At 37.4% G+C, this 24,685-nt stretch overlaps 2 protein-coding genes across 3 annotated transcripts; both read right to left on the minus strand.

The window, feature by feature from the left end:
- Nucleotides 1–320: 320 nt before the first annotated feature.
- irak1 (interleukin-1 receptor-associated kinase 1) lies at nucleotides 321–9,840 on the minus strand. The gene is made up of 14 exons (XM_043247002.1): nucleotides 9,482–9,840; nucleotides 8,666–8,833; nucleotides 7,568–7,669; nucleotides 7,387–7,463; nucleotides 6,999–7,184; nucleotides 6,821–6,885; nucleotides 5,667–5,781; nucleotides 4,908–5,020; nucleotides 4,564–4,771; nucleotides 4,096–4,164; nucleotides 3,794–4,015; nucleotides 2,418–2,859; nucleotides 2,194–2,313; nucleotides 321–1,300 (listed from the first exon to the last, which is right to left on the minus strand). Exons 1-14 carry the CDS (start codon nucleotides 9,591–9,593, stop codon nucleotides 1,203–1,205), a joined length of 2,097 nt encoding a protein of 698 aa, XP_043102937.1. The 5' UTR covers nucleotides 9,594–9,840; the 3' UTR covers nucleotides 321–1,202.
- Nucleotides 9,841–10,386: 546 nt separating this feature from the next.
- mecp2 (methyl CpG binding protein 2) lies at nucleotides 10,387–22,905 on the minus strand. Of its 2 annotated transcripts, none has more exons than XM_043247004.1 (3): nucleotides 22,769–22,905; nucleotides 18,386–18,754; nucleotides 10,387–16,789 (listed from the first exon to the last, which is right to left on the minus strand). In XM_043247004.1, the coding sequence occupies exons 1-3, from the start codon at nucleotides 22,798–22,800 to the stop codon at nucleotides 15,580–15,582; spliced, it is 1,611 nt and encodes a 536-aa protein (XP_043102939.1). In that variant the 5' UTR covers nucleotides 22,801–22,905; the 3' UTR covers nucleotides 10,387–15,579. The 2 variants fall into 2 exon arrangements, with proteins under 2 accessions (XP_043102939.1, XP_043102938.1); XM_043247003.1 differs by having other exon boundaries at nucleotides 18,386–18,757.
- Nucleotides 22,906–24,685: the final 1,780 nt, after the last annotated feature.

Genomic DNA, 24,685 nt, shown 5'->3' on the forward strand with positions numbered 1-24,685 from the left:
TTAAATTTTAAAGTTAATTCTTCAATACCACTTGTCTCTTTAGCCAACTAATACTCTACATTAGTGGTGGAGGAATTAATGACCATATTTCTTTCTTTCACTTTTAGATTATCATAGTTTTAAAACAGTTTATATTTTCATATTGGATTTTTGTAGTTTCAGATTGAATGTTTCGTATCTAAAAATAAACCATAAAAGCATAGTAAAAAGTTTTTTTTAAAGTTGTTATTGTTAATGTAATCTTTATATAAAAAAGTTGATATATTTTAGCATTAATATCTATACAGTGGGTCTCAGTTACAGAATATATACATTCAGAATTCATGTAAACAATACTTTATTACGTAACATATTCTGTGGTTAACATGGCAATTTGTCCTGTCACTTTAACATGTTGTTTTACCATCTCCAGTACTCATATGATAATCATTTCATGGTAATATATGTTTACAAAACACTTCACTGCTTATAAAAAAATTTAAATAAAAAAAGTTCGATAATTGACACAAAAATTGACTTTCTTTTTTCTTTCAAAAGAGCACATTAAGTGGGTGCATTTAAAACGGTTGTATACAGTTACAAAGGGCTGAATGTAGAAATGTGCAAAATTGCATTTAGGGCCCTGATTAAAAAACCAACAGCAGCACACACAAAGTGTTTCAAATAAAACTTGACATTGCAGTATGTAGGGAAAAAAAAAAAAAATCAAATCAAACATGCATGATGAAGATTGTACAGGCTAAAGGTTTAATGTATGTAACAATCACCAGTTAGTACCACAGAAATAGATTAGTCGTTAATGTTATATAGTACTCTCATACAAGTAGATGATTAGTCCATAATTCATAGTCTTGACATTGTTATAAAAAAAAAAAAATCCTGCTGAAAACTACGACAAAAACATGCAACAGACAGACATTTAAATCGCCAAAAAAACTGGCGTATAACAAATTATGCACTTTTATATTTTGTTTGCTTGTCAGTGAAGATTTACAGGTTCATAACTACAGTGCTTTCTTCATCCGTACCATGTTCGCTTTCTATTGCCATAAGACAAGTTTATTAATTTGCAGCTTTAGCTGAGGTATTTTTGAAGGTATTTTCTCGACCACAACTGTAAAAAAAGTAGCATCAAGCTGTGAATAAATCATTGAGTATTTGAACAACATATTTGCTGGGTTCCCTCCTCCAAGCGTCCAGTGTTAAACTGTAGCAGAAGACTGCATGTTGATTCCAGATGTCTCGCTTGCAAACTCATCACTCTCTTCAGGCTCCCTCGTTTCAGCGTTCATCTCCCGGTCTACAAAATATATGAAATAGCATGAATTATATTATAAACTATATCATTAATTCAAACCAACAAGCACACCCATTTTGTGTTAACACATTTTCTAAAGATCATGTATATTTTAACCCAATATTAAAGAAGTCACACAACTGACACATATGAGGGGTTTTGTCTAATCGGTGCGTTACATCTGTCGCTGTCCGTTGCTGCTTGTTTTTGTCGATTAAACTTGTTGACTCTGCAAAATGATAACTGATCAGCTCTGCAGATCTAATTATCTGTTATGCAATGTATAATGAATGCTAATGCGAATGGAAGTTATTATAACATGGTTTATAATGTCAGTTCTTTGTTGCTTCAACTTTATTCTAGTGTCTATCAGGCCAGGTTATTTTTAGCACAATTCAGGTATTGTCTTTTCTTGTTTATTTTTTATATTTCATTTGAATTTTAGTTAATATTTTGGTCATTTTGTTGTGTGATTTGTCATTTTCATTGGAAAATAAACTATTTTAAATGTCTTCATTGTTTTTAATTCATTATCAGCGTTTTGTTTATTTTAGTGCATGGAGTAAAACTAAAATAAGATTCCTTTTTTTTTTCTTGTTTGAATTTAAAATATAAATTGAATTAAAAACTTTTAATTGTTTTTTATATATATATATATATATATATATATATATATATATATATATATATATATATATATATATATATATATATATATATATATATATATATATATATATATATATATATATATATATATATAAAAAGCCATGAAATGTGTTTATTTCTTATTGGGTCCCGATATAATATATAATACGTCAAATTGCACTTTGAATATACAAACTTTTTTTTTTATACAGTAATCTCATCTATCTACAGGTGATTTGGACACTTACATAAAGAGGTGCCTGATGACAGCAGATCAGAAGTTAAAATCCTTCCCTCTTCATAAAGCTCAATTTTTTGGACCAGTCGCTGCTTCACAGGATTGATAAATACTTTCTTTTCAGTAAAATCTGTAAATTCAGACAGGGTCAACTAGAAAGTTATAATACCATACATTCAGAAAAAGGCTCTTAACTATTTATAATCTACTAATTTTAGTAAATAATCTCATTACCTTCGTTGGGACTGGACTTTGAGTTTTCAGCTAGAGAACCACCTGTTTTAGTGCTCTGAACGCCACTGGCCCCACATGACATGGCCTGAGCTCTGCTACACTGACTTGTCAAGTACTGAGAGAAGCCTTGACTCTCATCTGATTCACACGGCACACCAGAGGACTGTGAAGCCCATGATTCATCATTGAACTCCAACTCGGAGCAGCTGGACTGAGTCACGGCAGAGGTCAAGGTGGGACAGACAGTGTTTTTAAGGCAGGGGAACGTGTCCTCTTGAGGGCGGAGTTTGGAGAACTGATTTGTAAGAGAGTTCAGAGAGCTGGTGTCGGAGCGCAGAGGCTCAGGGGTGGATGGATGAGATGATACGGGAGACAATCTGAACGTAGTCGACCTGCCAGAGGTCTTCGACTCTAAATCCACATCTTGAAGTGCTTTGAAGACCTATAAAACAGCGAAATAAAACACCAGAATAAACCTGATAATTCTAACTAAACATAATATTAAGAAAGGGTATTATTGGTTTTTAATTGGTCACTTGTTAGCTAGTGATAATTCGTTTTTTGTGACCACTCTCTCCATTTGAACAGAATTTTGTTTCTGGATGATTTCCCTTAAAAAAAAAAAAAAAAATCAAAAAAAAAAAAAAAAAAAAAAAAAAAAAATCACGCCCTTGTTTGTTGTCAGGTGAAATAGTTTTTAAAACTCACTCCATCCTTTAATATTTAATAACTTCAAGAAATGCACTTTTTAGTTCTAAAAATACTACTACAATTCCACAACTGTTTAAATGTTTAGGATCAGTAAGACTTATTTATTTTGTAATGTTTTACCAATTTTATTTCTTAAAGCATACACTGGCAGCAATACAATTTAAAACATATTGAAATAGAGTGATTTTAAATTGCAACTTATTTCTGGGATGCAAAGCTGAATTTCAGCCTCATTACTCGAGCCTTCAGTGTTACATGCTTCTTCAGAAATTATTCTAATAGGATGATTTGCTGCTCAAGAAACATTTCTTATTATTATCAACATTAAAAACAGTTGTGCTACTTCATATTTCTGTGGAATCTGTGATACTTTGTATTCTTCAAAGAATTCTGACAAAGTTTTTATTTGAAAAATCTCTTTTGACATTATATATGGCTTTTAATCAATTTAACGTAATGCAATTTAATGCTGTATTAAAATGTATACGTTTTGTATTCAAATAAAAAAAATACCCCAAAATTTTCAACAGTAGTAAATTTCGAACTAAATGATAATAATAACAACAACAACAACAAATTACGAAAAGGGTCACGACATGATGAGTTTAACAGAAATGTACTTTTAAAATCTAATTAAAAAAAAGCATTTGAATAGATTCTCCTACTTTTGTCATACGAGGTCTCTTCTTCCTCCGTCGGTCTAAACACTGACATGCCAGCTGAGAGATTTCCATTGATCCATGCGGGGAAGGTATTTCTTTAGTCAGTCGAGGATCCAGATGTTTCCTGCAGATGTTCTCTGCTGCGTAAGCATAGGACAGCTCCTTTGAGTGCCTCCCCTTGCTGAAACTTCTTCCATCATCTTCCTCCTCTTTTACTAAATCTTTCTGTGAGAAGTAGCAGGTTTAACCACCAGTCAACTCTACACTAACATGTGCGACTAAAATACAACCTCAGCTCTTCTTACCAAGTACACAGTTCTGGATTGGTCATCGATCTCCAGAGCCTGGCGTCCAGTAAGTACCTCTAGCATTACCTGCGGTATGAGAGAAAAATAAATAAATAAATAAATAAATACAGAACGCAGAAAGACCTTTGCTGTAAGAATGGGTGATAAATCAAATATATGATAATACACAAGCACAAGCATGATTGAATTAAATCATGTCTGCTTTCCACATATTTTGTGTTTTACCTTTAAGTGCGTATTATTTTTACATTTTCATTTAGTTCTTAAGTAAAAAAAAAAAAAAAAAAAAAGTATCTTTTTACTTTTTTTTTGTTGAGCAAATACAAAAACACATTTGCAAATGTGTTAATGTTCTCAAAATATAATTAAGGCTGGGTCTTTCTTAAATTTAATTCATACAATCAGAGAATCTAAATTAAAAATGTATTGGAGTTAATGAGATTTTGAGACTGAGATTTATCTCACCACTCCAAAGCTGTAGATGTCGATCTCTACCCCCATCTGTCCATCCTTCAGGTATTCTTCTGGTAGGTATGCAAGAGTTCCCTGGACCTTAGCGGTTTGAGCTACGGTGGAAGTCTTGCCTGGGGTTTTGTTAGGGTTCTTGCAAAAACGTGCCAATCCAAAGTCCCCTAGCTTGGGCTCCAGGTGGTCCCCTAAAAGGATGTTAGAGCTGTAACAGAGGGAACATGATTAACATGCATGTTCAAGTTAAATATATTCAGCAAAAAGAAAAAACCTTAGTGCTGGATACTAAATTTCCAAACACAAATTCTGATCATCTTTTGAAAGGATTCTCTTGCACTCACCTCTTGATATCTCCATGAATAAGTGCAGGTGAACAAGAATGCAGATACTGAATAGCTTTGGCAGTTCCCAGCAACACATTTACACGCTGCGACCAAGAGAGGGCGTTGCTATCCTGAAAGAAACAAGCATTACTGTGAATGACAGTAAGAGAGTTATATGGCCTAAAATGACACTAAAACACTTACTAATCCGGTTATAAACACAAATTACTGTTTTGAGGGCTTAGTTAGTTAGAAAACAAGCCACAAAATTAATAAAAAGCACCACTCAAGTACCACAGAAGTTGCACATATGACTTGTAAGACCCATGCCACATCTTATTAGTGATATTGTTGAGATCATTATTGATGCTACACTTGATGATTACAAGTTATGATTCATTATATATATGTACATGCAAGCCTTCAAATGAGATCTGAAAGCCAGGTTGGACAAAACCGCATTTGTGTGGAAAAATCATTTAAATGTCATTCACAATCTCAGAATACTTAAAATAGGAGTCATATTAATATTTTTTAGGTGATTATTTTGTCATTTCTTGGGTTCGACAGCTCTGTCCCCATTCACATTCAGTGCAAATAAATAGATCACACAGGGACTTTCCTCAAAATATCTCCCTTAGAATAAAGTCATGCAAATTTAGAACAACATGAGGGCGAGCAAATGATGACAAGTTTAATACAAAGTGACCTATCCTTTGAGTAACATATTAAACACTGATGCAGAGCTTATATTGTCAAGCGAGAGAGGTAACTTACCTTACATTGAAGACAGCCGTCTAAGGAGCCCTTTGGCATATAAACATATATCAAACAATAAGTTTGTCGCTCTATACTATAGCCAACAAAGTCCATTATGTTGGGATGTCTGTATCTGTGTAAGAAAGAGCCTAATTAAAAACCATGTGGCTTTAGATATATTGCATAACAACACTCAACAAGAGCATTACAGTAGCTGAAGGAAGCAAGGCTGGAGCGTCAGAGACAAAAGGGTGACAACTAACCACAAAAATGTTTTGGAGAGTGTGCTGATGAATTTCATTTTTGGGTCATGAAGAGGTGTGGTGAATAAAGAGCAAAAGTTCAAGCGGGTAAGTCCCATTCTGCACGTCTGTTGAACAAACAAATGAATCACTTCCAAACTGAAAAAAGCCAATCAAAAAGGAATAGTTCACCCAAAAACATCCAACATTTTAATGAGAAATTCAGCGTTATATCACTTGCTCACCAATAGATCCTCTGCAGTGGATATTAATCCACAGTAATCCACACTACTCCACTCCATCAGCTGCTGGTTTGGATGAAACAAATCCACCATTAAGGTGTTTTACATTTAAACAGTCACTTCTGTCCATAATTTATATTACCGCTTCCTCCAGTGAATCAGACCATTCCCTTTTGTCCTCACATCAAAATCCATTATATTTGTTTAGAACCCATGCATATTTCTCTTTTAATTCGGACAAGACACCTTCTTCACTGGCATAAGTTTTATTATGGATAGAGGGCTTGTATTTTTGGCAAAGGTTTGAAGTTAAAACATATTAATGAAAAGATTTGTTTCTTAGCAGCAGACAGCGTTTCTGTGATGAACTGATGGACTATAGCGGTGTGGATTACTTGTGGATTATCGTGATGCTTTTATCAGCCTATTGGGCTGTTAATTCTGACGGCACCCATTCAGTGAAGGGGATCCATTGGTGAGCAAGTGATGTAATGCTCAATTTCTCCACATCTGTTCTGATGAGCAAACTAAATCTACATTTTGGTTGACCTGAGGGTCAGTTCATTTTCAGCAATTGTTTTTTGTTTGGGTGACATTTTTTTAAGACAAAACAGGAAAGACAGATTTAAAGGCTTGAGAACAGAAAGCATAAGCCACAGGAGCAAAAGATGGACAGACAGTTTCTTACTGCGATAGTTTTTCTACTTCCGTCCTGAAACTTTCCTTCACAACATTCCAGTCTAAATGGGAGTCCTGTTCCGAACACCCACATGAAAGAAAGTGAAAAAACACATGGATGCTTAGAAAACAAACTGAATGACTCGATAACAGAATCATAATTATTTGCTTTGTTAGTTCCCATCTACCTCTTTTAGCTTCTTTACAGCAAATTCAGTGTTTCTCATCAAAGCTTTATACACGTGTCCGAAACCTCCTTCTCCAATCTGATAGAGTGGGCAAAAGTTGCATGTGCCACTCTGGATTTCCTCAAATGGCCAGCTCATTGCAGTTGAGGAAAGAGGCGGGGGATCCACACGGTTCACATACGGGCACTACGAACAGACACAAATGTGTTAGTGGATTAAAAGATCAAAAGGTAGAAAAACATGACGGCTCAAGGAAGATTCATGCTAACTAATGCCTCACCAGCACAATAAAAACTGTACAGTCAAACCTAGCAAGTTTTTTTCTTTTACATTTGTTGGCTGAATTTCTTTTTTAGTATAAAAAAAGAAAAGAAAAAAAAGAAAGCACCTCTACATTTGAAATTCTTGAATCCATAGAGGCCAGATCAGGCGGTGGCGGGCTAGGCTTAGGTAGAGGTCTGACTTCTGGAAAAGAAAAATGACCGTTCTTATCACAGATATTCTGAAGCAGTCAACTTGCATTTTTAAAAAGAACATCATGTTTGACAGATGCCATCACTGAACTTTACCAGGGATAGGGAGAGGCTCTTTGACAAAAGTGGAACATGAAGAGACTGTTGGCGCCATTGAAGGTGACTGCTGCTCTGAATGAATCGGTGGTATACGTCTGCCTGTGGAAACGCATGCAAAAGTACATTAATGGATCCATTATACAAATATATGACATTCAGTGCCTGAGCGAAAGTAAACCATAAAATTGAATTATCAGCTTTTCTACACTTACATATCTGTGTAATTTTATTTTTATAATTTATTTTTCAACATGGGAATATTTCTAACTTTAATTTTGTTAATGTTTTTATCAACAAAAAAAAAATTATATAATATTTATTTTTTTTCACCAAATTTAATCAAATTTAGTTGGAATACTTTTTAGTTTTAGTTAACAATAACAATACTACTCTTTTAATATTACTGATATTATTACTGATAACAATCTGATATAATTCATTTATCAGCAGATATTCGGCTATTTTGAGATTACTTGCCTTTTGCCAACAGCAAAGTTTATAGATCAACAAAAAGTACTCTCTCTCCCTTATGCCAGTTCCAAAATATATACACAATTTGAAAAAAAAGAAAAAAAGCAGTGAATCTGAAGAAAATATTGTGTTAAAAACAGTGTCATTTCAATTGCTTTAACTTAATGAGCCTATTTAATAAATATATCTGCATTATAGTTGTTACACATTTGAAAAGACAAACACCGATGAATCATGCAAAATTAAATTAAAACGTGTTTTATAGCGAATAAGGTCCAGTTGGATCAAATAACAATCCTAATTAGTTGTTGCCGTAGATGTCAGAAGAGAATGTAATTGCTTGTGGCTGTGACTCTGACAGCCTCTCTAGTGATCAGAGAACAGAAACTGAAACAAATAAGAATGTGTGATCACAGAATAAATCTGCCACAACTGACAGTATTGTGTTTCTGCCACAACTTAAATGTGCTTCTTGTCAAATAAATTGCCTAGAGTTTCACAACGACCACAAAACCCACCTAACAACCTGGCTTAGGGTTAGGGTAGGGTTAGGGCACGAGATGTCGTATAGACAACAGAAGCGAGCAAAAAAACAAGACACAATGATACGAAAAGCATACATACATTCAAGGATGATATCACGGGCCCTAAACCACTGCAAGCCCTCAAGAATCTTCAGAAGCTCTCCGACCGTCCCGTTGCGACAGCCCCATTTGTGCATCAGGTTGTCTGTCCGTCTGGAGCTTTGTTCCAAAAGACGTAGTTCTGTCTGGTCTGATATTACCTGTGAAGCTGCAATGGACATTAAAGAGCTGCTTTAGTTAAGTTTCCACCACAGTATTTTAGTTAGTAATTTAATATGAGATTTAGTTCCAACTGAGTGAGAGAATCTTTCATTTAAAAACATCACTACAACGTTTACTTCACAAACAGCATCAAACTAATTTCCAATCCCGTGATTCCCTATGGAAGAGATGCTGTGATTCAACAATATGATGGATTAGCCTAAATAAATCAATGGACACAAAATAAACCGCAACAACTCCAGTGGTCCATGTGCATTTGTAAGCTTTTAAATCTGATTATTCGTTATCAGGTTATTAAATTATGAACCCCTTTATTTACTCCAGCGTCATCGGTCATCAGGCCAGGGCGACCCTGACATTTAGCGAAACATTTGCAGTAACCTCAGATACACTGATAAACACCCACATGTCACTACAAAGACTTACTTTACTTTACTTACTTCAACTAAACGGAGTAAATTAACCACAGCTGTAACAAAATAAACGTTTCACAAAAACTTTACTTTTGACGTCACCGCTCAGACGGCTAAGGAGTTAGCGAGCGTGCTAATCAACACATCCTCCGTGGTTCGCGTTAAGATTCAAATAAAACACCACACTAACAAAAACCTAACAACGAACAGGCCATTCTTACCGAATGATATCCAGTCCGAGCGCGAAAGCGAGTCCATAACCCGTGCAAAGGCGTCCATAACAGACGCGGGTAACTTGTACAAAAACTCCCTGTCAAACTCCGCTCCGGACATTTTCAAAAGCCTTCTGTTTTCGCCAGCCTTTATCTTTTATCTTATTTGCCGTGAAAATCTTTTTAATCAACACCGATATTGTTTTACGCGGTCTTTGGAAGAGGGAGTTTCCTGCTTGTGGCTGTCACTTGTGTTGGTGGTCTTTTTCGTTTTACTTTGAGTCACGACCGCAGCCGTCACAGAATCTCATGAATATTTATTGCTTCGTCTCAGTTGCGTCATCTAATTAATATTCATGCGCCGCCGCCGGATATTTGACTTGCGTCCCAATGTGCATATTGTTCATCCTAAAATGTGATATTAGTAACTTTCAATACTTTTTAGGGCGGATAGGATGAACAGCGCGCACATTGGGACAGGAACCGATCCTGAATGCCGCCCACTTTCTTACGTTAGTAGATTAAATCTAGACCAACGTCACATTACGTTCATTAATATTCATATTCGTCACCATCACATTTCATGAATTTCTACTTCCTCACATCTTTCATTTCCTTTTTTCCACATTTAGTAATAGGCTAAATTTCACTGTCCCGATAATAAGTGCCGTTTTTGCATTTTTCTATGTGAACGTAATGTAAAATATTAGCCACAAGTATTGTTTTCAACTGTAAAACCTAAACGAAAACCAAAAACTAAGTGAAATTGAAACTTTGATTTTGCTTTCCAGATGTTTTTTTCCTGACACTACAGACAAAACCCCGATGATGAACGAAAACGCATTAATTTCACAATCAGGAAACAACGCTGCCATTGTTTGTGATGCGAGTCAAATAAACGTTTTAGACAGAGAGCAGGTAAATGTTGTTTACTATTGTGTATCTGTTACATACGGCAAACAAATTATACAGTAACACATTACTATAAAAGTAGACACAAACTATACTTTTCACTGTCAGGAAGGCAAGGCTTGGCAGATGGTGAATTACCACTGACACCTAGTCTGTTTGGTTAAAATAATTTTTTTTTTTAGATACATACTACCCATCCCTTTTATTTGAAACTAAATTAAAAAATAATATGAAAACAAAACAGCTTTGGACAAAGGTAAAAAACACATACAAAAAGTTAATGGGTGTCCTGCCGGGAAACATACTTTATAAAGTGCAGATCTTAGACTCGTTGTCCTTCCGGTCAAGGTTGAAGTTTTTGTTTTTTTTTTTCCATAAAATGCAATGTGATTGGAAGATTATGTTTGAGGCCAAGTTTTTTCGTTAAAATGGAGAATATTTCCCAACGAACACACTTTACTTAATAATCTGTGAAACATTCAACATATCAGGGATGAAAAACAAAAAAAAAAAACATCAAAATCCTATAGCTTTTTACATCGACAATATTGCCCAAGTACATCTCCCTAATGTTATCCTTTTTTTTTTTTCTCAATTAAGAAAATAAAGCAAGGCAAACATATTCTTGATCTCTATAAATCCTTAATACATCCAAAGCACTGAATACCAACAAGAGGCAAACACAGGACTCGGAATAAAAATACAACTACAGTATAAAGATAAATTCTATTACTGAAACTTCAAGGCACAAGACTATGTTAAATAGACCATGAACTTTCTACCACGGTGGAACTGGAATCTATTTCTTATAGTTTTAACTTCTGTTTCATTTACTTGAATTTGTCCTCCTTGCAAAGTGCTGCATTTTAGTCGTAAGGGAAAATTTCTTTTACTTCAGTCCTACTGTTACACAAATCGGAGACCTACTAAAGGAGAAACTCATATCCGATCTGCTGGGTGCACTATTGCTATGAAGATAGAACCGTCTTAAGTTGGATTTATAATCGGAAGAGAAAAAAAAAATACTACTGATGAAAATAAATCTAACACAGAAATCTACGAATTACTCTAGCCACTACAAGGAGCGGCGTTTGAAGCCGCTCCTTGAAGAGTTAAATCAAAAAAAAACTTCAAATGAAACAAATCCGTTCGTATTAAAGCAGACCTGAAGTGCACAACCTTCATTTAAAACGGAAAACATTCAGTATTGTATACCTCATGAAACTCTTCGGATTCGGTTGGTGTGGTTGGGCTCAACTCTTGGAGTGCTGTTTGAAAACATCTTATATATAATAGTAAAGGGCAAGCAATGTCCTATCTTCTAATGGCAATCATGCATATTGATACATGTTCACGTACATAGCATGTATTTTTGGCTACAGGGACACAAGGACATTCCAAAGCATATTTCACTGCCAGAGGCACAAATAACCCAAACAAAAACAGGAAATAAAACAAACCAACATGTATAAATAATAAAAGTAATCTTCTTATCCTGTCTTTACCCGTTTGTAGGGCTCCATTTTTGTCAGTGGGCTTTGAGCGCTACAAAAGGCAAGAAGTTCATAAAGCAGAGGGTATTTAACAATACATCATTTCTAGGTGGACGCATTAGCCCAGCCAATGGGGCGAAAAAAAAAAGAAAGAAAAAATGAACAATGAAACCCTAGTTACAACACACACACACACACACACACACACCAGTGCACATCCTACCAATGAAAAATGACCTAATAAAATCCAAGCATTTGAGTAAATTCACCTTCCACGTTGCTTCATTGGGATAAAGGTGTTTCTTAGAATCAAAGGTCACTTCTACCACCTTAGTAAGTCTCCCAAAATAAAGGCACTACCCTTTCTGTTTCAGCCAGACGGATGCAGCTTGGGAGTCGTAACTTCAATTCATGTCTGGAGGTTCTGTAACTGAGAAATGTGCTTGCCGAGGAATCCATTCGTCTACCTCCGATCTCCCGCCCGAGTTTAGTCAGACCAGGGGAGACGTTCACCGCAGACAGGTCACAACGTCAGCCGCCGGTTAAGTGAGCGCTCAAGCTCTGCCAAGGACAGAGGGTGAGCCGGTGGTGTTTGACTTTAACACTTAAAGTCTCCTGTTTGACCTCAAGCAATTAACGGAGTTTGCCTTCGCAGCGAGGACCAGACGTGCATTCCTCTGACTTAAAAATCCTTCAGTCCTTAAATTTCCTTCATCTGCTTTAGACTACTTGAAATGATTACATAGCCCTTGTTCGGAGAGCGGAAACGCTCTTTTATTCTCTGTGCCTCTTCCCCCCGTGAGGGTCGAGGGAGCGGGAGGCCGGAGGAAGAGAATGGAGACGCTTTCAATCTTAATAAGACTCGAGGGGAAAAATAAATATGCAATGTTCTTCGTGATTGTCGATCATCATTTAATCTACACATTTAGCGACAAAAAAAAGTAAGATTCCAGATAACGGCCTACTCTAAAACACTCTCGGAAAAAAGGGCCAGCAAGTTCTCTCTCGCATGCAACTGATCTCCTAAACGATAGCAAGTTTATAAAAAAAAAACCCAAACAAAAACAAACACCATGCTCTAGTTGAACTACCAGACCAAAAGATCTAACAAGTGTTATGACTCTGATTAAGGTTTAGTTGTACATATTTTTCAGCATTTATGTCAGTGACAATGCACATCCATCACCCATGCCACAATAACCGTGAAGATTTCATACACAAAAAAAAATGACCACAATACTTTGGGAAAAAAAAAAAAAAAAAAGGAGCAGCAACTCTCACTCGAAACAGCAATTGCATTATCTATAAAACAAAATCATAATCCGTAATCAGACCCAGATGTCTGTAATTGGTTTTATACATAATTTATAATAATGTTTATATATATATATATATATATATATATATATATATATATATATATATATATATATATATATATATATATATATATATATAATTTATTTCTATTAGATTAGACAAGCACACAGAGTTGCATGTAACAGTCAAACATCAGGACATTTACAAACTGCCTTTGTCATCTCATTACTGGCCATAAATATGTGATCTCAAATACTTTAAGTTAGAGATGTGGTAGTTGGACTGCTATTATGAGTGAACTCAGACTTGGATGCACTTGGGTGGAACTTGACACGGATTATGACATTCAGACCTTCTTTACAGAGTAAAGTCGAATCCACATCATGTGAAACATGATAGATAAACAAAATAAAATTATGATGACAAGAAATTAAAAATCATTTCCCACTCACAAATTGACTAAAGATTTGGACTCGACTCTGACCTGACCCAACACTATTATTGGTGAAATGTAGCCTTTATGCATGATGATTTCATAAATATGGGTTTTGTTTTGTTTTTTTTACAGAAAAGGTAGAATGGCTCTTTATAACGACACTGAACATGCATTCTAATCTAGCGCACATCTGAAAAAAGTAACAACCTCCGGACATGAAACAGAAGTCTGTGCAAGGCTAACCAGAAAAATATACGCAAATAAATTGGTAGGCTTTTCTTAAGTCCAATGTTTGATTCTGTGAAGACGTTCTAAAAGTAAGGTGCAGTTCATCTAGAAGAAGAAACAAAAATGAAACAGGAAAAGTGCTGTAAAGCAAAATCTATTTAACATAATCAACAAAGAAGAACTTCCTCAGTTTTGGTTCAGAATTTCCTTAGGACTACGCTTCATCCCAAAGGTACAATCAAATTAATTACCAAGACATCTTTAGTATGTCCAATCTCTAACAACTTTGCGCACGGAGCTGTGATTTGGTGTCCTTCTTTCTGATTGCAAATGTTCTCTGCCATTTTGAAAAAAGTAGGCTTTAGAAAACTAATGGAACTAATCGTAATTGCATGGTCTTGTACGATGTATGCAGGTTTCTCTTTAATTTGTTGCCAAGTAATGTTTAATAATACTCATGATTCGAAATATCTAAGTATCTATAATGTTTGACCCTCATGGTTGGTGCTGAACGTGGCTTTATGTACAAGAAAGACAAACTCGGAGTACTGTAATAAATAGCACGCAAACATCAGCAACCCATGCATTTGACACAGCTACAGCCTGACAAGACATTATATAAATATAGCCATCTATTAACTTTCCCGTCAGAATCGTTTTTAGAACAGCAGCTCTATGGGATTAGTCTATGAACCACACACACAATAAAACCAAAAGCTACATCATTTGAAACGGTATGCTTTTTTTGTTAGGGATTTGTGTCGCAAGAACACAAGGCCACTTTTTAAATTGTACTTCATGGAAAAAAAAGCAGGTAAACGTAATTCCTTTTCTCGTATTCTTTTACGCGAGTTGACATCTACTCCAGATGCTACACTGGACTGTGCTTTCAATATACCCTAACAAATACATTTGTGCTTTATCTGCCCCACCGAAGAAAATGCATTTTCTCAGGCACCGCCGAAACAAGTGTTTAGGTTAACCGAACTACTCATAATTAATAGACGTGTGCTTAAAAAAAGAAATACTACTTCCAAATTCAATTGATCTTCACAGGTCAACAGGCTGGAAATGTAGGCTTGGCATGAACTCGCAACTAGGAAGTTCTTTTCTGTCAGTTAAGCTAGCGTCTTATTTCAAGGGTGAGGATGCTGCAACAGCTGCGTCCAATTCAAATGGAAAAGGTGGAGATCGGAAAATGTGGCCCTTTCTTCCTCAGCTTGCCATTCGTTTAGACACAAAAGAAAGACACTGATAGGACACCTTTTTGCTAGGGTTGAGATGACATGACTCTGAGGCATTGCAGTACTTTCAAGCGCATTTTTTGATCGGAAAGTTTCGCTTTACTACGACTATGGCGTGTGACTTGTGTATCCATTACCACTTGAGTGTGTTTCTACTTCCTACAAGCTCTGACAAAGGAATAACTGGTTTAGGTGACTGCTAAGATATACTAATACAAAGATATAGTGGGAAATAAAAGGAAACCATAAAGAAAAGGTTTAGCAGAGAATTCATCCGGAAGCAAAGAGAATTATCGCCCCGCGTCCAACCCACAGAGAGAACGAGACAACAGCTGCCTTTTGTTTAAGTACGTTTACATTTTTGTATATTTTTGTTTCCTTTTTCTTCTTTTCCTCAGTAAAAAAGAACGAGAAATCACTCGTCTCGCCCGCGGCCGCCTCCGCCTCTTCCCGCCCATCAGTCACTTAAGTCAGTCAGCTCACTGGCTCGCTCACTGGTGTCCTGGACTCGACCGTCTCCTCTCGGCTCGGCCTCGGGACGGCAGAGGGAGGAACAATGTCTCTCAGCTCCTTGCCATCCCCCGTCACAGTCATCTGCTGCCCTCTCAGGTCAGAGGAGGCCATCTTGCTTGCGTTCTGAGCGTCCCTGCTCGAGGAGCTATCAGTTCTGGCTTCCTCCCTGCAGTGCTCCGCTTTGGGCCTGGAGGTGCTCAAGTCCTGGGGTTCGTTTTCCGTCATCGCAGGCGGCCCCCCTTGCGTGGAGTGACCTAGGGAGAGCTGGTGAGCCTGCGGGGTGTAGGTGGAGGGCGGCATGGCCTGCAGATGGTGGTGTTGGTGATGGTGATGATGGTGGTGGTGTTTAAAGTGCTGCCCTCGCTGATCTCTCTTCTTGTGACTCTTCGGTACGCTGCCGCTGGTCGCCGTCCCACTGCCGCTGCTGCCATTCCCTGGATCCGTGGACGCCTCTTTGTACTTCCGGACAGGATGCTTGTGAGACTTCGTTTCTACCTCCTCCCCAGTAGGGGTCACAGTTGATGCAGTCAGTCGCTTTGCTATCCCCGGTGTGAAGGTCTCCGTCGTGGAAGCGGTGGATCCTTCCAACTCCTCTAAAGTCTCTCGAGTTTTGCGTTTCTTGATGGGAAGCGCCCTCTCCTGAACAGGCTTTACGGAAGACTCCTTCTGAGCTTTTTTCTTAGCCTCGGCGGTGAGGATGGCTGCGGCGGCGTATGTAGCAGCTGAACCAGTCCCCACCGCCGACTGCGAAGCGGCTGCTGGCTTGCGGCCACGTTTTTTAGGCGTGCTTGGCGGCTCCTTTTCCGATTTCCGCTTGCGGCCTCGCCGCACTTTGGCAACTGGCGCTTGCCCCACTGGAGCCCCTGGTTCAGATTTGGGGGCCACAAAGGGCATCTTTACGAGGAGTTTTCCTGGACTCTTTTCTATAACACGCTTTACAGCCACCCCTTCAGTGGCCTGCCGTACTTTGCCGCTGCCTTTCGGCCGCCCCCTCCCGCGACCGGAGGGTTTGACTACTTTAGGCTTCTTTGGCGGTCTCTTTTCTCTGCGAGAGGGGCTCCCGCGGCCCGTGACTGTGAAGTCAAAGTCATTAGGGTCCGTGGTGGTATCGCCCACCTTTTGGAAGTACGCCATGAGCTCCACTTTGGAACGGAAGGCTTTCCCTTCTGGGCTGAAAAAAAAAACCAAAAACAATATTTGTTGTATTATACAAATTGACAACTTTAATTTTGAGAAAACTATTTGATGAAGTTTGTTTGCACTAAATTTTTAAATCAGATACGAGTATTTTCTAATTACATTTTTATAATTATTAAGCACCCTCTAATAAAACGAAAAAAAAAAAAATCGGAGTAAACCTGTAGTCCAAGTAAAAATATTTTCTTTAATTTCACATGCATTTTTATTAAAGACCTTTTAATAAAAATAAAATGAAATAAAAGAAGAAAAAACATTGAAAGCCGTGACATATTGGCCAGCGTTGAACAGCTTGCACCCTTATTCATTATGTCAAATTGTTTGGCAGAACAATATACACTGAATTATTTAGCCATACAACGAATCAAATACGCCTTTAAAACACAAAAATCTTAAATGAAATATGAATATTTCCTTGAATTCCACTTTTATTCTTGTTAAGCACCTTTTAGTAAAATGAAATAAAAGAAAAATTATGGAAAGTCACTCCTACAAATCTATAGTCCGGATACAAATGTTTTCTTTAATTCAACTTTTTTAAAGAAAAAAAATTTAATCAAAGGGAACAGCATGAACCCCTATTCATGATGTCAAATTGTTTGGCAGAACAATACACTTTTATAACACTGAATTATTTAGCCATAAAACAAATCCTATAAATCAATCCACATTCAGCTCTAAAACATAAATCTCTGTGAACCCGACCAGTGTAATGCACAACTCTCTCTTTATACTTGTAATTTATATTTATTGAACAACCACTGATTTGTTATATCATGCTTCAAACGTTGTTGGGACCTGTTACACAAGCTCATCTTACACTGGAAGTGACACACCACCTCAAATCAAATCAACCATAAATCTGTGATTAAAAGGCCATTCATATAAAGAACGATAACTTTATTAGCGTACACAAGACGACGCTGTGTATGTCGTCTGCCACTTTAAATTCTCAAGCTCTGTAAAGCAGAATGGATTCTGATTGGATGCAAATGTTTGTGGCATTCATTAGCTAGAAAAAATCATTCTGGAAATAATTCCAACTATATTGATCCACTGTGCTGTTATTAGTAACGTTGTAGCTCCAGTGTGCTATTCGTTTAAATTTAGAATGATTATTAAAACTGTATCTTTATCATTGGTGTTAATGGCTTCAGACATACTAATAATAAAAAGGTTATGTTTCTTACTCAAAGCATCAGTATAAAACTGTCTTTGGACAAGCCGAAACAATTTCACATACTAAAACTACATGTAAGTGTAGTGAGAAATATAAACAAGTATATAACAAATAAGATTTAAATAAATTATTCATGATAACAAGTAAACAGGGAACATGTCATATCATATGAGGGCCTAACTGGTACTTCCAGTGTTAACAGGTTTAGTTTTGTTGCGCAGATGAATGCTGTCCCTTTTAATTAGAGGTCAAAGACTCTCCAAACGCAATAACTTAACTTTCATAATGACTGATTTGTTGCATGTGTGTCATTTGGACGCAGCATTACGAAACTAATATCTTCCCAGTGGCTCTCAAAAAAAACACAAACTTCCTGCAGCTTGTACTAACTTGATCAGGTAGACATCAAATTTTCCAGCGGATCGCCCCGACTTGCGCTGTTTCAGCTTGCGCGTCCAACCTTGAGGCAGTGAAGGGTCGTCATACAGTGGGCCTCTGTCCCGAATGATAGAACGCCGCTGCTTGGCCGATGCAGAAGATTCTGGAGCGCTGAGAGCAGCTCCGACTTCAGGGTCAATGGGTTCAGACTTCCCTGCCTCCGTCCGTTGTCCAACATCCCCCTGCGTGGGGAGGGGCGGGGGTGGAGGAACGGACACTGTGGCCTCCAGTTTTTCCACATCTTGCCGTTCCCTTTTGTTTTTCTTCTGCTTCTGCGTCTTGTCTTTTGAGCCCTCTTGGTCTTCATTCTTGTCCTCACCTCTGCTGACAACACAAGAAATAGGTGGCACACTGAGACAGAACGACAGTCTTACGGGTCTGTATTCAAGTTAACCGCTTGTCTAGTATTTTTTTTTTTTTTACTGAACAGAAGTGCTGTAGTTGCACGTTTGCCATCGTAAATTCAACAGTTTGGCATCAAAGCATGCTCATTTTCGGATCGCACGAGCTCTATTAAATACCGCCAAAGAGCACGCGAGATGTGGCCTGAATTTGAAGTGTTAGCATAAAACTCGGCTAACCGAGTAAGCGGATGCAATTCGCATCTCAACATCTTTAGGCGTCATGTGAAACCTAGGATGTGTCTATTTCGTAACTCCAGGAGAAACACGTTCAATTTGATTTCTACTCTGCTTACAGACACACGGAAATCACCCTGGAGGTGTCGAGGTTGAATCATTGTGTCTTCAGAGAACGGAGGAATTTCCCGCTCATCTGTGGCTTGCCCCTCAAGGCGACAACAAAATCTTTTGTAATTTTTACACAATCATCAACTTAAACGTAATTGGCAGATTACTCTAAAAACACGCAACCACTTTGCTGTCGCAATATTACCTCCATAAAAAAACATCAAATCACAAATATATTGTAAACTTCATTTCCACATGTAAAGCATAGGAAAACAGAGATTAAAAGGAGGGGAAATAACTAACCAAAACATACTGCTTACTCATTTCGAACTTTCCTTCAGTCGTCTATTACAATGCTACTTGCCTACTTCCAGTTTACTAAGCTTTCACAGCCAGACTGAATTAAATGACACATTTTTTAGATTTTCAGAGCATTTACAGTTACTCTACCAGGGTGGAGACGGTAACAGATCCCACATGTTCTTAGCTCAAAAGCTGTCACTTTCAATGACAGTACAAGCATTAAAAGTCAGAAGGCAAACTCAAGCGATGAACACGTCCAAAAAAAGTTACCAGGCACACGAAGCTAAAACAAACAGTTCCTTAGTTCTTTTATGTTACACTGACTTCATCAATGACTAACAATCCGCAAAAATAGTCGTTGACATGTTTCAGCACATCAACAAGAATCACGACACAAGACAACATTCATTAGACGGTTTCCGTCATTATCAAATAAAGGTAGATATAAAACTTACTTCAGCCAATTTATAACTACACATGCTGCACTTAGTATGCATGACGTAAAGCTAAAATATTTAATCTGCACTCGTACTACGTAGAGTAGCATTTGCCAATTTGACAGGTTTTACAACTTCAGTAGAGAGCAACAGTTAGGTTCCAGAAGCAGAAAGCACATTTTCACCTTAATTTTTAACAATAACATGAAACCATAAATAACTTAAAGGCCCTCAAAGTTAAGTGATCCTATCATATACGTTTATGTAGAAGTCAGTGAAACTTCCTTTTTAAAAGTCGCTTAATATAAATTGTTTATTTTAAAATGGTTTCTTTCCAGCGAAAAAAACGATGCTATCCATAATCCTAAAATGAGACGCACTCCAAAACATTTATATAGAAATGAAAATCGTGGCAATATAGTTTTGCAGTGATCGACAACTTTCAAAAAGCAGTGCAAATAAAGAAATACACAAACACACACACACACACACACACACACACACACACACACACATATATATATATATATATATATATATATATATATATATATTCTACGATGAATACTGTTTAGAATGTAATGTTGCTTTGCTTAAAATCGACCAGTTTTAGTTTTCACATTTTTTAAAACAATGTTACATGGGATGAGTAGTTATATATGAATAGTTAAAATGATTTAAATGCTTGGTGACACATAAAAGAACTGACAGCATGAGGTAAAGAATCATTCAAGGATCAGGATCAAAACGATAGCAAAACTAAAAAAAAAAAAAATAAGTGGTTTCCAATTTAATTTTTAAATAAACAAACTACCACCGACTGCACTACACTGTCAGTGATATTCACTTGACTTATTGATTCATATCTTTTAAAGGGCAAGTGTCGTGAATATACATTTCTACGATTACTTTGTTCATAAACCATCCAATAAGTGTCATTTTATATTTGCATTTCATAAATATTTGTAAAATGATCCACTCTGCAGGACCTCCTAAAATGACTTATTAAAAAGTTATTAAAAGTCCAGTCACATCACCTGATGTATACAATTTCCCTTATTTACACAGATTTTAACTTAATCTTACGCGTTCACATTTATTAATTTACGACTGAATCGTGTGTGGCATGCTCCTTGAATTTATTGCTAGCGCAGATACTGGATCATCTGGCGTAGATGAGATATTCTGTTTGTTAGCCATGGAATAATTTATAGATCTGACCTTAAGCATGAACTACCCATTTATGAGATGAACACAAATGAACGTCGTAGGTTTTCTCTAAGCCACAACTTTGTTGGGGGACACTCAATTAAAGAAGCATAACAAAAGCTAATTGGTATCGCTCATAATTAAGTTTTTACTGCGAACTTTCACTGTTCAATTTAGCACTGAGCAGAAGGTGGCAAAGGCCTTGAACCTAAGCTGGAAATCAATGCATATGTGCATCAGACAGCTCCTCTTATGAAACCTTATCAAATATTAACAACTATACCATGTTTGACAATCAAGGACCATATTTAATCAGAATGAAAAACATCGGAAAAGCAGGGAAGGAGAGATGGTGACGGCGTTTATTTGAAGTTCCTTTTGACTCACAATGTTGAAAATTTACCCCGCTGTAAAGTTTACTAGAAAATGCCTTAGAAGAACATATTGTTTTAAAGTACTATCCAATCGTACTAGCCATTTTCTGTAACATTTTGACAAACTTACTAGCCATTTGAGTAAAAAATACTTTTACATTTTAGTGACCAAATGAAATTCGTAATACGTGTTCGAAATAATAACCAGTTTGAGTTAAAACTATAAAATATTCCACGGCTGGCAACCAAAATGTTTCATCTAGCCAGTACCTGCCCTTGCAATGAATTCATGGAGCATGTAACACAGGAAGAAGTTGAACAGGATGCAAGTTGAATCTTCGAGACCTGTCGCAAGTGTGTGCAGAAGACATGGAGCTTTGTGTCTTGCATGTTACTCAGTTCGTGCAAATCCCCCTGCGGTCGGCCACACACACACACACACACATATATATATACAGACAAATATGATGCTGCTAGATCCGTTAGCTGGCTACCGGAAGTCAGCTCAACAATATCACATGGGAGTGCCTTGTGCATTGCTAAAGCAAGCTGACTATCTATATTTCAGCCATGCGAGAAGCACAACAGTGTGTTTTGCACCTGGAGTTACACGGTTTGCATGCTGCAGGGGCAAAACAAGCAGCAATAACAACACGGAGACGCACGCACAGTGACATCAGGCAGAGAAATAGCACACTGGCCAACTTGCTTGCATATGCAAACTTGGTACCTGATGATGCACAGCTACCTAAGCAGCCCGACAGCATCGCGCTGGTCTAAAACGCATCTTAACCTCATTTCTAAGCACTCAGGCGAGCCTTTCCACAACAGGACAGGCAGATCTATCTGGAGCAAATCTCAATTCGGTCCCCTGCCTTGTCCTGCAGCGCCACAAGCGAGCTAACTTACTTCAGTCTGCTGTTTTTGACAGCTAGCGAGCGCTTCGGAATCAAACAACACAGGAGCGCCGTAACATTCGCGCGAAAGAGCCGCGAATATCAGCAAAACAAAACATGTGTGCGTCCAAACCCCCAGGCAGCCCTTCGCTCCAGATTTCGGGGGAGTTTTGGAAGTAACGTCAGAAAACGACACCGGGCTAAAGCGTGCCGCACAAAGTGTCCGCTGATCGTGGAAAAAGAGCGGGAGAAATGCGAGTGACGTATTCTCAACGCCTTCGCGGGCTAGCGCGGCTAACATTTCCCCCCCTCAGCCTGCGCCTGCCTGACAAAATATCACAGCGACGATCAAAACCGACGCCATCGCCGCTCGCGACGCCTGACATTGGAATCCGTGACAATGGGAATGGATGCGATTCACACTTACAGTCTCTCCTCTCCGCTCTCTGCGGCGGCCATTTTTATTTAAATAAATAAATTTCCAAAAAATCACGCAACATCTTTGTGGGTACCCCTCACCCTCCTCTCCCACTCCCTCTAACACAACACCATCCTTCGGACGCGAGATCTCGCGAGAGGTGGGGTGGAAGGGAAAGGGGGTAGCCCTTGCGCTCTCGCGAGTGCTGAGAAGTGGATAAGCAGAGAGGGAAATAACGTCCAGGGCGAGAAAAGCTGCATTGCACATAGAATAATAGTGCCTAACTGTATTATTCCGGTCTGCGATAAAGTCCTCTTTCTTTAGGATGAATCCATGTCAAGTTTTTGAATGTGCTGTCAGATATTTTTGCCTTGTGATAAAAGTTTAGATTTGTAACATTTATAAACTCCCCTTTCAAACAAGTCTGCACGTCGTATAGAGGAGTCTAGGACTGTCATAGAAATACATTTGTATCAATACAAATGTAAATGAAAACAAAACCTTTGACTCTTTACGGTTTAATTTGATTCACATAGCCTATGTGACCCTTGATTTATCTTTTATGCCAAAATCATTAGGATGATATATTACTGATTATTACTTATATTAATACAAAACTTTCTGATTAGTAATATGCATTGCTAAAAACTTCATTTGGACAGCTTCAAAGACAATTTTCTCCATACTTTGGCCTAGCTTTTTATTTATTTATTTATTTGCACCATCAGATTCCAAATGTTCAAATAGTTTTATCTTGGGCAAACGTTGTCGTATCCTAACAAACTATAAATTAATGGAAAGCTTATTTATTCTGCGTTCAAAATATGTATAAATCAAATTGTCCCTTATGACTGGTTTTGTGACAGATATTAAGTCTAAAAAAGTTAAAAACATTACAAATATAGCAATTATGTATTTTTTTAATATACAAAAATGCCTTTTAATCTACCTTGTAAAAAAAAACATTTGGCTTTTTTTTTTATCTATTTTTGATGCCCATTTGCTTGCTGTTGTTGTTGTCGTTTTCAGTTGATCTAAATCAAAAACCGAAGCGCAAATAAGGCACTTTATGCAAGTGGAATTCATTTTGTGCAATTTTAACTTTAACAGTTACACATTTTACTTGACATTGACATTTTCACCGGTTTAGCTGTGAGCAATCAACAAGTGTTGCGGGGTGATGTTTACAAGGTTGGTCTTTGTAATTATTTTTTTTTTTTTCGACTTCCTCTTTTGATACATGAATGTGATAATGAGGTAAGAAAACGAAAGAACAAGAGGAAATCAGAGTACTATTGTGGGACATCTTTACTTACAGGCCTGCAGTTGTAAAGTGGTGCATTCACAGAGTTGTCAGAAAACAGAAAAGAAATGCACATGTATGTGACCGTTACCTTTAAAACCGATTCAACATCAAACGTAAATCAAAGACTAGAGAATACTTAAAGGGCCACTCATGCAAATGATATCATGAAAAGCTCTGGCATATGAATTTTAAATAATCGCCAGATCCATATGAGCTTTTACATGGTGTGATTTATATGCATGCGACCTTGAGTCCTTGACGATGTTTCCTTACATTCAGCTGGGCTTATTTTAGTCTCCCGTCCTCCTGCAATCAAAAAACACTTGCTTGGGCATTCAACAACACTCACATCTGAAACAGCGAAAACAGAATAAATCTGACAGCTACAATTTCTTGAGAGGCACTAAATCCATACTAAACCCATCATAGAAAGGCTTAGAATAGAATATAATGAAATATGTACAATGTTAGGTAACAGATAAAAATAAACAGATGAATGCTCTACTGGGACATTTCACAGCCCAGTATTTTAAATGCGAGGCGTTTTTGTCATTTTCGATACCATTTTTGCACTAAGCACTATCCTGTAAAAAAAAAAAAAAAAGTAAAATGTATGGTAA

This window comes from Puntigrus tetrazona, chromosome 8 (assembly GCF_018831695.1).
Source record: "Puntigrus tetrazona isolate hp1 chromosome 8, ASM1883169v1, whole genome shotgun sequence".
Taxonomy (NCBI): domain Eukaryota; kingdom Metazoa; phylum Chordata; class Actinopteri; order Cypriniformes; family Cyprinidae; genus Puntigrus; species Puntigrus tetrazona.